Source organism: Lingula anatina, chromosome 2, assembly GCF_051362555.1.
Source record: "Lingula anatina isolate TDL-2025a chromosome 2, LinAna3.0, whole genome shotgun sequence".
NCBI classification, from domain to species: domain Eukaryota; kingdom Metazoa; phylum Brachiopoda; class Lingulata; order Lingulida; family Lingulidae; genus Lingula; species Lingula anatina.
Genome location: NC_141768.1, coordinates 45,237,704 through 45,254,521, shown reverse-complemented (window position 1 = coordinate 45,254,521; position 16,818 = coordinate 45,237,704). Strand labels below are relative to the sequence as shown.

The following is a 16,818-nucleotide window of genomic DNA, read 5'->3' as shown; positions in this document are numbered from 1 at the left end:
TGGGTAGCAATCCCTTGTTTTTTCAGTTTTCAGAAAGCGTCCACCTGGGATCAGCACCATTTAAAGATGCTTTTCTGGAAAAATAAATGAAAAAAAAAATGAATGCAGCAGTTAAACCCATCTTCCCTTGGAAATCTAAATCAAAGGCTTACAATATGTGTTAGACTTTTGATAAGGAAAAAAAATCCAAGAACTTTCAGCAAATTTTCCAATAATGGCCATGGCATACTTTATCCTAAACCATTTAGAAATTAAAAACCCTTTTAAACCCCTTTTTGGTTCTATATGCCTTTAGTAATTAATGTCAAATTCATACATTGAAAAAATAAGCATGGAACATAGTAGTAAAGAAAAAAAATACTTTGACAATACAATTTTGGAAATCACCACATGCATAAATTCATCTAGTCAAGATTATGTACTATCTGAATTTAGGAGTTTATCATTAGAGCTTTTAACTTAAAAGTTTGAAAAAGGCTGCTTACAATATAGGAGATAAAGGGATCCAAGAAATAACAAACAGTGAGCAGCTCTCTAAACTAGCAGCTTTCACTCTTAAATTATTATGCTCTTGCATTATAAGTAAATGCTATTTGATCTGAATGTCGTAAGACTGAAAAATGAACAATGTTGAAGGCAACACAAGGTGTCGTCATGACTTGTCACTGCAAATTCTATTTCTAATAAAATATGACACACACACACACATATATAACAGGTGAAATAGACTTATATATATATATATATATATATATATATATATATATATATATATATATATATATATATATATATATATATATATACACACACACACACACTGAAAAATTAGGTGATTCTAGTACTATACATGTAACCAGTAACATAATATTGTATCCAGGCAATGATCGAAGTCACTTAAGGTTGACAGAGTAATCAAATTATGGTTTGAATTCATTCTTTTCTTCTTAAAATGTAAACCACTATTTGCAACCACTATATATATATGTTTGCTATAGTAATTTACGTAAGCCAAGACCAAAGACAACTGATGCTAATGGTGACATTTACTCATCATATTTTTTTCTTGAAATGTAAACCACCTACTGGTCCCCCAAAGACCCAAATATCATTTAAAAGTTAATAATGAAGATCAAATGACCCCAATTTTAACAGTATTCTTGATAGAAATGACAGCATCATGCCTCCCAAACCGCATTAAATTCTCGACAAAACTTCTCAGCTTCCCTCTCCCCTTGATACCCATCAATTTCCATGAAATTCAAAAGTATTGCTCAGTAGGCCAAATCTAACATTGCTTTCATTAAAAAAAAATTATTCAAACTAACTCTAGGAAGTAGATGCTTTGATTGCAATGCAATTTATGGATCATGCTGGTTAGCCTTTGTTATCCCTCTATTAACTGTCCAATCTGCTCATTGTGCTCACCACTTCCTGCTCATTGTGTTCACCACTTCCTGCTCATTGTGTTCACCACTTCCTTGCTCATTGTGCTCACCAATTAAAGAGGGACGACATTGTGCCTGGGTGCAAACAAGCTGTCTACTTGACCACGCTTTTTTTTGTTTGTTTGTTTTTGTTAAAGCAGCACTGATTGGATTGGATTTATAACCAAACCTATCCATTCAGTGCAATTACACTGAACTTATTACTAGAAAAGACCTTCAATCCCCACCATTCTCTAAGACTTTATCTATACGGCTACAGTAGTGAAATAGCCAATTACACTTGTATAATCTCTTTCCAATACATTATATACCAGCTGCTGCTCTCTTGGAATTTCAGATGTCATGATAATATCTGAGAGATGGATTTCAGAAAATTTAATAATCAAAAAAAACTATATACCCAGACAGAAGTCGGTATATTTTTTTTCTTGCACTTGTTCAAAACTGCATGTAAAGTAGAGGCTAAATTAGTTTTTAAAAACATATAAACATTTGTACTTTATTAGTCAAGGCTGACAGCTAGGTACATGTAATTACTAAAAGTGAATCAGTGGGAATTAAATCATTTGACTCTTCCTTGCACCAAGAAATATCCAGATGTCATTGTCCATGCAGTTATTCAATTATTGACCACTTACGAGTTCAGGGACAAAAGATGCTACAAATCCAACTCCAACCCATTACTACATGTGCCAGTATAATATGCTTCCAGGAAAACCAATAAGGCCCTTTTTACAACATGAAATATACTTATTGGCATATTGATGTTTTGAGAGATTGACAACTTTATCTCCTAGCTATAACATAATCACCCCCCCCCACCCCACCCTCTGGATATGGCTAGTTAGCCACATTTATTTAAATGTATTAGTAAAAACAGTAAGCAGAAAATCTGTGAAAGTGAATCAACAGCTCCGCCAGTTAAAACATTGCACCACGGATATCACATGATACATGTATGAAAAGGCCCCTATCAGAACCTGAAATATGCATTTAGGTCAATTCTTTACATTGTAATGCTTTATGATATAAAAATGAGAACTTGTACAACATTATCTCCTTTGGCGTCACTGATAATCCAAAGTTGCTGGGTATTGAAGAGGCATGATTATGCACATAGTATTGCCGTAATATTCGTACAAACATCTGAGATTTGTATTCTACTTATAACTGCCAGATAATATAAACAGGGTCCCGTAACTACCACAGGCAATTATGAAAATTACTGCTGTATCCACTTTTTTTTTTTTTTTTTTTTACAGATTTACCACTATTCCCTCCTCTTTTATACATGTTCTCCACAGCCCACTGATAAATCTCACAACACTGCTGGTATATTTAATGTTTCCCCACATATTTAGTTTTTCCCACTTTGCTACTGTAGAATAGAAACCATAGCTATAGGTAACAAAGTGGAGAGAACTGTAAGTAAGAAAACATACTGGTTATCATATAAAAGCTGCCTAAGTTGATATGTTTCAACTGTTATCTTTTAAGAATATTACATAAATTTTACTTCAATCAAAATGTATAGTATGATACATTAAATAACTTTTGCAATAAAAAAAGAAAAGAAAATCATCTTTGGGGGTTATATCGATTATTCAGAATCTGCTTACGTATCTGAAACCTTTCTTTTTTTCATTTCACTGAGATAAAAATGTGAAAGTTTAAAAGGACCTGGTTATCTATTACGCCTGCTTGTTTTTTCTCAAAACAATTTCATAACTCAAGGGCCATTGATGCAATAACTTTTTTACTCAGCTGCAAACACTTCATAACATATCACTCATCATTAGTCCACTCACTGTGCTCTATTAGGACATGATATATTGGCATCTCATTTTAACTTGACTGCTAGGTAAACCAAAAACCTGATTCAGGGAAACATTTACATTAAGTATTTTATTCATTGTCCTTTAATTGCTTTTTTAGTGTCTTTACTCATTTTTTAATTGCATAAAAATGCATTAGGGCTATGGTGTAAAACAAACACCCTTAATCATCGCAGAATTCCAAATGTCAAAACTTTTGGTTATGCATGGAAAGCCATTCTACCACTTGAAAAAAAAAACATGATTGCTCAATTTTCATTCAGCTGTAAAAAATCTCATCTAATGTTATCTCGCATTTTTAAGTGCATCACTGCAGTTTCTCTTCTCTGCAATTATTCCCTGGGTGTTTTTTCCTATTCCTGCACAGCTAGGTGTTGCCAAGATTACAAATGGTGGAATTTTTTTTAACGTTCTGAAAGAAAATGGCAAAGATTTTTTTTTTTTTGGCTTACGAGTTCCCATTGGCAATGGTGCTCACTAAATGACACACAAAACTGCTGATATCATTCCAAATGGCTTTCCAAAAATCACCTCATCAATTTCCATTTTTATCTCCATGCCGTTAATATGAGTCCCAGCTAACAGTAGCAAAAGCCACTTTGTGCTAGCAATTCTAATTAAGATAACTCTAATGTGCAGTTTCTTTGAATATTCCTTAGTAATTCAAAGTGCTTATTACACACAGTGAACAGTAATGTTATTGCCTTATCCCTACTGAGTCTAAGTTAGCAAATATACTTAAATCCAATATTGCCTGTTTTTTCAAGAAGCAATGTGGGAGGTAAAGAAGCTCATAATATTATAACTAATATGTGTCAATCTATTATGGTAGTGGTTGTTTGTAATCATCTAACTGTAAAAAACTTTCAAATAAACTACACAACAAACCTCTCATATCTGTAGACCTTAGAGAGAAAGACAGAAGGAAACGATTAAGATGAATCAATATACAGAAATATCTTGCAAATAATTGCAATTAACAAAAAATGGAAGATCTGTTAAACCCTCATATTTCAATCATTGATAAGGGACAACTGCATAAATTAACAGGGATTTTTTTTATATATCTGGGCCAAGAAATAGTAATGAAGCAATTCTTGACTCTAAATGAGAACAGGCTATGGTCTTTTTAATGATTTCAGCCATTCTAAAGAGAGAGAAAATCAAGCAGGAAACACTTCAAATTCAGCAAATGTGCCTTCTAATTACAGGATAACATATAGATAGCCATTAAATCCGCATCAATAATACAGAATAATGTGGCTGCTGACTTCATGAACTGGAGCCAATAAAGTTAAATCTATCCTAATGGGAATAAGTGCTTTAGCGCCTGACAAACTGCAGAACCAGAACCACCAGAGTCAATCAAACAATATTCATCATGCTTTGCAGTATGGCCGTTAATCATTCACACATCCTGTAAAACATATTTCCTAGTCACCAGATAATTCTTCCCTTCCTTCTTTTCTTCCTTAACAATACAGTTTCATTACTCAGTAGAGTGCCAGAGTGTGTGACATTATGAAACTGCTGAACAAACAGTGTATTATTGATATGATTACCACTGTAAACATTAATAAGAACTCTTCATCTAGATTCGTTTAAAGACACTGCAACCTCTAATATGACGCAAAGCCTCAGATAAGGGTCATCTCTACCAACTTTCAGAAAGGCAGCACTTCTTGCCAATCAAATTAGCAGTGGGCATAATTACGCAAGCAGGCAGGCACGCACACACACACACACACACACACACACACTTCCATCACCACCACCACCACCACCAATTATTATTGATATTGCATATGCATATCAGTTAAGTGATATTGTGTGTTCAGCAGTATGATAACGTCATTCATTGTGACATTAATGTTTATCATGAACCAGCACTGGCAAGGAAGAAAGGAAGGAAACAATTATTACACTGAAATATCAACTGAATTAGCAACACAGTAACTTGAACTTACAGTGTGAATATAAGTTTACATGAAAGACTTCCATCACGTCATACAATAAATACAGCTAGATTAGAAAGGATCTTTTTCTGTATAGATCATTAGTATTGTCTCTATTACACTGAACTCTGGAGCCCGTTTCACACATACAAAATATAATTATTCAATGCAAAAATCAGTCTTTATGAAGACTGTTAAGATACTTAGCCAAGTTGTGTTTTAGAAATAACCTAAAACACTGCTCACCCATATTTTTTTTAAACTGTGCTTTGGCAGCAAATAGTAATACAGTAGATTTGACAATGACATTAAATCACAATCTGTACGACGGAGTTAGGAGAAAAATAACTTCTCTATTAAAACAAAACTTCTTTATCAAAACACTTGCTGACTTATACCACTGGACCTATAGTACTTCCCATTCATTAATTTGTTTATTAAACTTTATTTATTGAGTGTAAAAACATGGTAAATAAAACATTTATCTTCCCCATACCCACCTCTAACTTCTTTCTCAACTCTTGAACATGTACGCCCAATTCATCAGGCACAGGTATACTGTAGAACTCTCCTTCTTCTTGGTTCAACAGCTTAAACCAGCCCTCCGCTGGGGCCTTGGCCACCTCTGATATGCCAAACGACATTGCTCCCATGAAATCGTTTCGAGATGTGCGATCCCAATCCCACAATTCCACACATAATCTTTTCGCGTAATCATCATCTCTGAGTTTACTGAAAATAAAGGACATATGCTGTATATTTTGATATAAATGTTGCCTATGAAGCTTCATAAAAACATAAGCAAAAAGTTGGTTTACCTCAATCCAGGATAACTCTTTATATCCACTCAAATATGGTAGCTAGGGGCATAATTCATTAGTCATTTCTTCAATATTCTCTATTAGGTCGACTACTATTATACTAATTTGTCCATGGTTTAGGTAAACCGAAATTTCCATTCTTAAATAAAAAAACAACTTAGCATGATAGTTCTTTCATGAAACCAGCCTCAAACCTCTATTACTCATCCATACTACAATATCAAAAAATCTTTATGAATATTTGGGCATCCATGTGTACATGCCTTACAATAAATACAAAAACGCATACATAAATATTTATTTCATTTTTGTCACTGCATGTATTTGTTTATTTTTTGTTAGATCACAGCCTACTGTAAAAATTGTGCAAGTTTCAATTGAACATTATCAGCATAAAAGCAGCTGAGTGTTCATTTTCTCAGCGCACAAACACCATGATAATTCAGTTCATTTGCGCCAATACTCTAGGGAGTACTCTATCCATATCTAAGTCAGTTTGCTACTTCCGACTGTCTCACTGATAAGTTACCAAACTAAATTTCATCCGATTTGGCAAACAAAACCCTCCCATGTTGAGCAACTGCCATCAGTGGTAATGTCAACCTACTGCCAGCATTTTTCCCTCTGCCAGCAATGAGAGACACTATTTCATGAAACTGAATGAAAAAATTACAAAACTGTAATATGTCATCTGTTCCCCACAGGAAAAGTGGCTAAATTGCCTGAAAATGTCATGGGGATTAAGTCGTTACGATGACATCATATCGGTAATTACAGCTAAGTAACCATTGGCTGCATGCATGGTACTTACACAGAGATCAATGACTATTTCTTAGTCTTCAAACAAAATATCATATCTAATGAAAACACTTGCACCTGAAAAGCCATTTTCACTCAGCGTTCATGCATGGAGAAAAGTATGAGGAACTTATCATATAAAAAGTATAAAAGAATAAGGTCAACTCAATGCCTTTTCATATGTGTCCATTTTACAATGTTCATACAGGGGTGGATTCAGAGATATTTTCTGATAGTCTTCCAAATTATCTTTGTTGATCCATTGTTCATTTTTGACCGTCTTCCGACAGAAAAAATTAGATACCCGTCAATGTAAACTTGAAAATCTGACCGTCTTCCGGAAGACCCAGAAGACGACCTAAATCCGCCCCTGTCATAAGAAATATGTTGATTCAACTTCTTTAGATTTAATATCATTCTGTAATCTGTATTTTTTAGGGTATACAAATATAGGAGATAAAAACTGAGTGAGTATGCATTAGCATATCTCATATAAGACTGACCGATATTTTTATACCAAATAGAACTATTCACTGCAACTGCAATTTCAGTGAAATTGAGAATACAAATGGCCAACAAAACAACTCAACTTTTTAAATGAAAAGTCCCCCTGTGCCAGGAAATTAATTCAATCAAGGAAAAAAACCTTGTAGACTAACTCCCATGCTTGAAGTTTGGTTTGACTTACAATGTAAATGTTTCATTCCACTGAGGATTGAGGGAAGATTTGACTGTTTTTGTCTTCTTCTTATTTCCTTTGTCGTGTTTGCTATCTTCATCCGGTATCAGCTTCAGTTTCACATAGGGATCTGCTAGTCCATTAGGATCCATTGGAATTAGATTCTTGGCTTCTCTTACTAAGCAAAAAAAAATGACCAGAAAAGATCAAGCATTTTGATAAGAGAAAAGATAAGATTAAAGCAAATCTAAGCTTTATTTCAAAGAGTAAGTGATTGCTCAGTACAGAATTAAGCTCTTTTTATGTGACCATCTATCAAATGATTCTTATGGTAATGACTCTATCTTTTCAATGGGCAAAAATTATCCATCTTTCAGATACACAGTTTTATAATCATAAATTTATATTTCTATATAGCATTTGTGGTGCTATTAGTAATACAGAACTATAAAGTAACCTGCTTATTAATTATGTTGCTACCAATCATGAAAATAGCAATGTTCTAATTAAAAAAAAATACAGTATCTGTAAAATATACACAATTTTCCCCATTGAAAAGATCAAATTATTACTGTAACTCACTAATGTTTGGATCACACTTTAAATGGGCTAATTCAAAAGAAATCTTTGCTTTAGAAGCAACTAACAGAGCTTCACCTGATGTAACAGAGAATGTAAAAGCCCTGAGAAAAATTGGTAAAATGATATTTCAGCAGAATGTCAGAAGACTGTGTAACATCAAAGAGGATAGCAATTATACATAATATATGTCACAACCATTATATCTGAATATTCAATTCCTAACTTATTCTTCTACATGTGTTATTTCCAATAAGCCATTAAGACTTCTCTTGTATTCATGAATTTAACATGGAGGTTCCAGTCTATAGCTGCATTTCCAGTCTAGTTGTGACAGCTTAAATTACTGTCTCAGCAGGCCACGAGATTTCCATAAGCTTACAAAAAGGGAAAAAATCAATTTTTTCATATATTTAATTCCCCTATAACTTAAGGTCTTTTAAAAACAAAAAAGACCATACCAGATCAGTCAGACACCTCAACTTTCTGTATCTGAACAGACCTTGGGCTGACAGAATATTGTGTGCCAACCAATAAGCAGGGCTATCAGAGGACGGGACAACAGAGAGATTAGATTTTCACTCATGGTGATGTAATCATAATCACAGTTTACTGAAATAGCCTGTGCCAAGCAAAGCCGTCACAAATTGAATAAAAAGGTATCTTGTGTGCTGATGATGAAACAATAATTTATGCCTGCATATTTCTAAATTTCATATTTACATATTTACACACACATTAATAAGCAAACTTCATATGAAAAGACTGATCAACATTTACTCTAGGTATACAATGGTTGGATGATACACACAACTGACTTAAAACAATTTTAAATCTCTGCAACTGCAAAAACATATTATTTCTGACCATGTGACAGATTTTTTTTTTCATTTCTTAAAGAATAAAACATGGAACTATATAGCAGTATTTTCACCAATGCTTCTCCTGTATTCCTTAGTTTGAAAATTAAGCATGGACTGGCTGTTTCGTCTATATTCCAGTACCTTCTACTCTCAAGATTCCATTTTCTACCACAACCTTGCAATGGACTCTCCCTCGTCTCTCTGTATGGTCAATACCACAAAGTTTTGGTACATTCTTCTGACATCGTTTGTGAACATTCATTTCACATGCTGAAAAAATAAATCATTATTTATGTTAATCAATCTTTTTTAAATTCAGTACATTCAATAATATATACTACAGACTTATCTCTGAACACAAGCCTAGAAGTACCCACACACCCACAGGCTTTTGCGGGAAAATTAAATCAAATCTTTGAACAATCTATTGATTGCTGTTTCATTTCAAAGAATTAGCTGGCCTTTGTGAAATTCTAGCCAAACCATTACACAAATTTGGTTAAAAAAAACCATTGACCATGAAACTAGAGAATAATTTAATGTAAAGGATATTTGCTAGACCATTAAGTAATGGTTACAAATTGAAACAATGAATCCAGAAACCAACTGACACATCAAGTTACAAAATACTGTGGGGGAAATTTACTGAAAATATCTTTCCCGACTAACATACAATGTTACACGAAGTGCACTGGGCACTTCATAGGATTCTCAATATCTTTAATCTACATTTTTTGTCTTCACACAAAGATAGTTCATTACAGTATGTCTCAAATAACTAAACATTGTTTAAGAGTTGTGAAATTTAAAAGCCATACTCAAAAACAGCTATTTAAGTGGAAAGGAGAGCTCACATAACCATATTCACTTGCTGTCAGCTAAACAAAGAATATTATACACTTAGTGATATTTTGGGGTCACTTTTCCAATAGAGCGATAACAATTACTACATGTAATTACTGGAAAATCCGTCTGTTTTCTTTGTTGACTCAAACCCAAGAAACTTTCTTTACTCAGACCAACAGGTCAAATCCTACATTAACAATATGTTGTCCTGTTTATAAGTCCATTTTCATCAAAGGGTCATGCTGTAATTGGTGGTGATTTTATCAATTGTTTGACATTTGTAGAAGAATCACTGCAAAATTCTCAGCTAGATCACATTACATTGACAAAGTAACAGTTATATCGAGTTCAGGGGGAGGCGAGGGGGGGGGGAGAATTTGGATGCTAACCTTAAAGTTGAGCATAATTTTCAACTACAAGAGATAAAAACTGTAATGGTTTGGCATATCGTTTTCTTCAATTTGTACCTATTCATGAAGAACTTCCCAATGGACTCAGTTAAATGTTCAAAAAGAGTATAGCTACAAAGATACAGAAGACAGAGCCATTGATTTTGCTGTCATTGACACTGATTGATAGAGTGACACCGAGTTCCAATTTTGCACTGGAGGTCAATATCCCATCTCAGCTCCTCCCGGCCCATCTCAATTTCTCCTCATAATGTGATAACACTGGTGAATTTGGGTAAAATAATGCACACACCATCATTCTATATTTGCTCAATAACTCATACGAGTAAGAAAATGATCCTCTTCCCACTAATGCGATTGATTTTCCATCAAAGACGGTGTAAATTGAAGAAATTAAGGTTCTCTGTTATCACGGCATAAAATCATAATGGGTCTGCACTAACCACAACTCAAACCGGGACAAACAGAGCCTGCCTGCTGAACATTATATTTTAGTGCCTGTTCAACATATTTTTTAGTCTCTTATTTTTTTTAGTCTCTGATTATTTAAAAGGTTTTTACATTATTATTTAATTAAGTTCTTTTCTCATTATTATTTTTTTTTATTTTTCTTTTTTATTTTAATTTATTTATATTTTTGATGCCACTCACCATTGATTAAGCCAATTGTAATCCCGATAAAATATTTAAACATGCCAAAAATCATAAAAAAGCAAACAGAAATCATATATATTAAGTGTTTGTCTTTTGTAAGCTTTTCCTCAACATTTCATGAGCTGTTTATTGAACCACAAAATACATGATATCTTAATGTTTGCTAGCAGTCACAATTTTGAGCTCTAAGAGTATCTAGCTTAAGACATCAAAAGGTCATCTCGACAATGACAATATCGCACAGGTCCTATAACTTGTCTGTGATGTCAGACAATGGTTTTCAGGTGCCCACATCTCTCAATGGAGACCATTTTTTCCTCAGGTGAGTGGCAAAGACCACACCACATGTTTTTTGGGGAAAAAAAACATCCCCAGCAATCCTACTTGGATTTTACATATAAAAAGTCCCAACAAGGTCTTAAATTCTCTTTGTGATATGTTTTTAGGTATGATCAATGGAACTTACAGGTTAAATGGGAAATCACCACAAGTGTGAGGACACCACCCCTTAGTGCAGGTGTCCCAACTTTTCTGGTTAGCAATTATCTTAACTCACTCTATTGCTTATCCATGGTGGCAGTCCCCCTGACTGGGGACAGCATATACAAAAGAATAAAGGTACATCTTCTTTCACTCATAATTTTACCAAAAAATACATATATCTGCGTGTGTGTGTGTGTGCACGCGTATGCAGGCACGTGCATGCACGCCTGTGTTAGATATTGTGTACCGTCACACTTGAGTCCCTGGTGCAGCAGGCCATACAGCAAGGAGCCACAGTGGTCACAGAATGTAGGACTGCCATAGGTGTGCAGCTTGAACCTGTGCTCATGAGTAGCCTGGAACATGGAAGAAATAGTTGTGAATCAGAAACTTTTAGTTTTGCTTCTCTGATCATTGGGCAAAAATTCAAACAGGATTGTTCTTTAGGTCATTTACAAGATACAATGCAGTACAATACAATACAATACAATTTAAAAACAGAAGACTTTAACGAAAATGTAGTCCTCATTATTTAATGAGGATAAATAGATAAATAAGGAAAACGAAAATATAACTTGACAGACACACAGCAAGATGAAGGGGGGGGAGGGAGAAAGAAAAGGTTAATGAATGATATATTGAAATTACAGTGGTCATTCACTCTCTTCTCATATTTAAAACTGGTCACCATCTTTACCAAATGTTCTACAAGTAACAATGGACAAAAAGGGTCCAAATCTAGCAAATGTTCTACAAGTAACAATGGACAAAATGGGTCCAAATCTAGCAACTACAGCGCAACAAAACCAGTTTTCTTAACTCTACAATGGTGGGCATAAACAGCAATTAACAACAGCACATATGCGTCAAATCATTTCGTCACATTCATCTAAACGGCTGTAAGCACAACTTGAAGCATCTCCACGCTGAAGGTGTCAATAAAGCCATATCCTTCTTATAGCTCCTTCAAATGTTAATTATCCACATGATGACCAATTCTTATATGAAAGCATATTGATAGGTCTCTGTACTTAGGTGGGGAACAAAAAAAGAAACTCTTTGTTCTCTGTGACCAGTATTTATTAGCACCCCTGTACAGACATATACTTGACAGGCAACTGGCATAGATACAGAACATATTATCAGCAATTTTGCACAATGCAGCATACTTATGACAACCCCAAGTCCTTTTCTCACACCTCAAAATTAGCAAAGATGGCAGACTGTTTGAGTGTCTTTGTGAGGCAAAATGACATTTTTCAATTTCAACGTTTTGCTCACAGGTATAACGTACTGTTCTTAAAGTTGAGACTTACTTACACCTCAATTTTTTTTTATGAAGCCAGTCCATGGTGACATCACTTAACTATTTTCAGTTTAAAGTTGATCCAGTTTTGAATACAACATAATTATGAAAAGAGTTCCACTCCCCCAGCTGAGCTAAGCCAACTTTATATGCTGGTGATAAGTGATGGGACGGGATCTGCTTTATAACATTGAGACCAGGAGACACTACTCTGAAGATTTAATCAATGATGACTAAAGTTTCAACTTAAACAAAAGCAATTTTAGGTCTAAAAATACCTAACAGATGCATTTCTCTGTTTTTTCGCCAGTTTCATAATTGGTATCTTATAGTGGAATTTACTGCATTAGCATGAGGTTCGAAAATACATTCTCAGGTAACATTTTTATAAATACTAATAGCAGTCTACAAAGATAAAACATCGCTGCACTGGTAACTTGCTTCAAAAAGCCACTGATAGCTTAATGAGAATGTAATTTCCTTTTCAGCTTCCACTTGTTTTTTTCCCCCGTCATTTTCATTGCGGTGCATTAAATGTATTTTTGTTATGATGACACTGAACATATCAAATCTCTTTTGTGTGTTGATTCACTGGTTGGGTGATAAGAAAAAATAATGACTAGACAGCAAGGCTTGTATATATACATGCAGACATCAAACAAACAAAGATATATTTTGAATAGAGTCTAGGTAATAGAGTTGGGTTAAGAAATTGAGAAAAAGTAATTTTCTTGAAATTAAATGACTATATATTAAGGAAAAAAGATTAGCAAATCAAAACTGTCAGCAGATCTGCAGTGGTATACCCTTTAATATCCAGCTACTGTAACACATAATAAATCAAAAGTAGTATGTTAAGATGATATATAGTCAGGCCTACCCAACTACCAGACTCTGGACCGAATGATCCTGAATTCACCGGTAGATCAGACCACACTACCCGTTTTCAAGGTGTGTGTCAGATCGCATTACACAGTATCAGACGCGACACCGCTCTTGCCTAGTACGCGATGTGATAGTGACGATTCTCAGCGGGGTTGAAAAGCATTGCAACCACTCAAAATTTGTTCAGGGTATGATACTGTGTAATGCGATCTGACACACACCTTGAAAACGGGTAGTGTGGTCTGATCTACAGGTGAATTCAGGATCATTTGGTGCCGAGTCTGGTAGTTGGGTAGGCCTGATAGTGCCCCTTTTACATTTAACAAAATTGAAAAGAAAAAAATAGCTACAGTTTCAATTACTTTATTTTAGTGGAACATTACAGATTTTAAAAGTTAAAATGGATTCTATGGCCTAAAGTTCATTTATGAAACCAGCCCAATGACAGCTGGTAGCTCGGTTTCCATAGCAACTACTTACGTCTGAGTCTGGACCGTGGTCAGCGCCAGGACACTGGAAGGACACATACTCATGACATCGTTTGTGGACAACAAAAGAGCACACTGAAAGAAAAAAAGAAATACCAGTTTCATTAATGTGATCAAACACACACATACACAAACACACACACACACAATTACAAATTTTCAATATATTTCTGAACTTAATGTCTGTAAACAGGTGTTACTATGACCAACTAAATTTGTAAAATTAACAAAGGTGAAACAGTGACCAGCCAGATTTTGTCAAAGGGGGTATAACATCAGGCTCATTTCCAATCAAATTGTTGTTCTGTGTAGATTGATCCAACTCAGCAGGGAGTCTTGCTGAAAGCAATCTTTATAACAGATTTTACTCAATACCAGGAGGAGGAATGTTGATGTGTTAGTTTGATTGTATTCAGCGAGAGTCCCCACAGAGTTTTACATAGTACAACAGTTACATTGTGAACGCACCCTATGTCACATCAACACAGGCAAAACGGTAGGTGGGTCATCAGTGACTAGCTGGGTTCTATTAAGGGAGATATAACATAGTTATAGAGCACATTCAGACTAAGACGATCCACTGACTAACAAATCTGCCGACTAAATATGGCCGACCCCACTTCAAAAGTGATGCCGCTGATTTCCGATGGTTTCCCCACATCTTAACGAGCCATTAAGTGGATTAAATCTTGGCTCTGAGAGACCATCAGGGAATTAGCAGCATCGCTTTTGAAATGCGGTTGGCCACATTTATTGGGCAGATCAGTTAGTACTCGGATCATCTGCTCTGAAGGCGCCCATAGATGTAGTAATTGACTTTTGAACATTATTTCCATTAATGCGGATGTCTAATGATCTTCATAAACATGTGATCATCATATTTATATCTGGTGCACAAAAGGGAATATGTTATATACTTCAGTACTCATTCTGGGATAAAGCACTTTTCCTGTTTCAAAGCTGATCCATTACTTGGTGACATTTGAATGTATGTTTTATTTGGTGTGGTTATCTTATTCTTTTAAACCAAACATGTGGAAAGACAGAAACTGATGATAGGCTTTCAAACTAGCAACTGAAATGCTATCGATTTTTTTTTTATTTTCAAACAAAGCAAATAATAGTATATACCTTGATGAATATTTGAATTATTTATAATATGATGGTATTTTTGCATTACGTATAATACCAGTATGGTTAGAAGTGTCCTATAATAGCTCAACAAAAATGTAGCGACAAGAATTAGCCATCAATGATGCAATGAAAATCTTCAACAGAAAGTCATATATGGGCTTCTTTTGTTTGGCAAACCAACAAATTATGCATCCATAAAGCCAGACAAGATTGAAAAATAAAATAGCATGTGTATTATGCCCTAGCAGATGTTGAGATAAAAAGACAGACGTGGTGTATCTGGCAGACATTCATGTCGCTCACCAATGAACCAAGGTATAAGGCAGCAGGGCATATTTGGCAGCAATCACAACAGCAGACTAACAGATCAGCGGATCTAATATAGCGACCCACTTGAAAGTTTGTCATATAATCCCCTAAAAGACACTAAATAGATTACCCTTGGGGATTACACTGCAGCTTTCAATTGGGATGGCCATATCTGATCTGTTAATCCTCAGGTCAATTCTGTCGTGAATGCTCTTTAATATTCACTCCTTCAAATGGCTAAATTGTATTTGTTCTTTCTTGTTTGTTACAGAAGCTTAACTGTATAGAGCAAAGTTTCATAACAGTGCTTCAAATAGGTGCCTAAATCCCAATGTTATCATCAAACAAATTGAATGCAATCACATACATTATCAAAAACCTGGGACCAAGCAGATGGTTTTATTGAGTTCCATTCTTTCTTAATGAGGTTGCCTGATAACCATTATTCAAAAACAATTTTGGATGTGTCCAAAATGATTTCAAAGGGCTAGAATATTTTTCATACTATATGAATAAATAAAAAAAGCTATACAAAGTCTTGTCAATGTAAACACCATACTAGAGGGTTGCCAACTCTATGCATTTATGCTGTGGTCCTTTTTTTTTCTACTGATTCTTTTTTTTTTTTTCATTTTCATTGTTAATTACAGAATTAATAACAAAAGATGTAAACATTTTGAAATTTAAAAAATGCTGACAAATATAATACACTTATAATGATTTGAAAACTCACAAAAACAAGTCGAGGAAATACATCCAGTATTGTAGTTTAGTGGTAGTAGGAGGAATAATGAGACGGAGCTCCATTTTGATTCATTTTACAGACTATATAACGATGTTAGACAAATGATCAATCAGAACAGGGAGCTAAAATTGCTTTACAAAGTCATTAGCACTTATAACTCCCTAATCAGCCCCACGTCTTGTGGACAAGGTGATTATCATTAAGTCTGTCTAATAAGCCATGGTAGTCTACGTCACACAAATTACTTACTTCCTGCTGCATTCTGTTCTTTATTTACGGTCTTTTTTATTTCTTGTTGTTTTCATCTTTTAGTTCCATTTTATCTGTCCATCTCTGATCATCCTCCCCTCCATATATCTGCTTGTCATTAATTCATTCATTTATCTTGGGATTTATTCATTTCTGTATCTTTACATCAAACTAATATTCCTCTATTCGTTATCTACTTAAACAATTTGTCCATTTATCTATTCAAACATTCCTTTAATTGAGTGTTTACTTTTGCCTCTGACAGGGCAGTTTCAATGAAGCATCTTTTTCTTTATTTCAAAGAAATACGCTCAGTACAGCAATTTATTAA

At 34.6% G+C, this 16,818-nt stretch overlaps 1 protein-coding gene across 2 annotated transcripts in view; it reads right to left on the bottom strand.

Moving 5' to 3' along the window:
• The window catches only part of LOC106160836 (calcium-dependent protein kinase C), a 63,541-nt gene that overhangs the window by 21,993 nt on the left and 24,730 nt on the right, over nt 1-16,818 (bottom strand). For both annotated transcript variants that reach the window (XM_087004057.1, XM_087004058.1), the window contains exons 3-7: nt 14,043-14,125; nt 11,619-11,727; nt 9,120-9,248; nt 7,546-7,714; nt 5,739-5,970 (exon numbers count right to left, since the gene is read on the bottom strand). In XM_087004057.1, the coding sequence (XP_086860183.1) occupies nt 5,739-5,970; nt 7,546-7,714; nt 9,120-9,248; nt 11,619-11,727; nt 14,043-14,125 (722 nt within the window). The remainder of the gene's footprint in view (nt 1-5,738; nt 5,971-7,545; nt 7,715-9,119; nt 9,249-11,618; nt 11,728-14,042; nt 14,126-16,818) is intronic.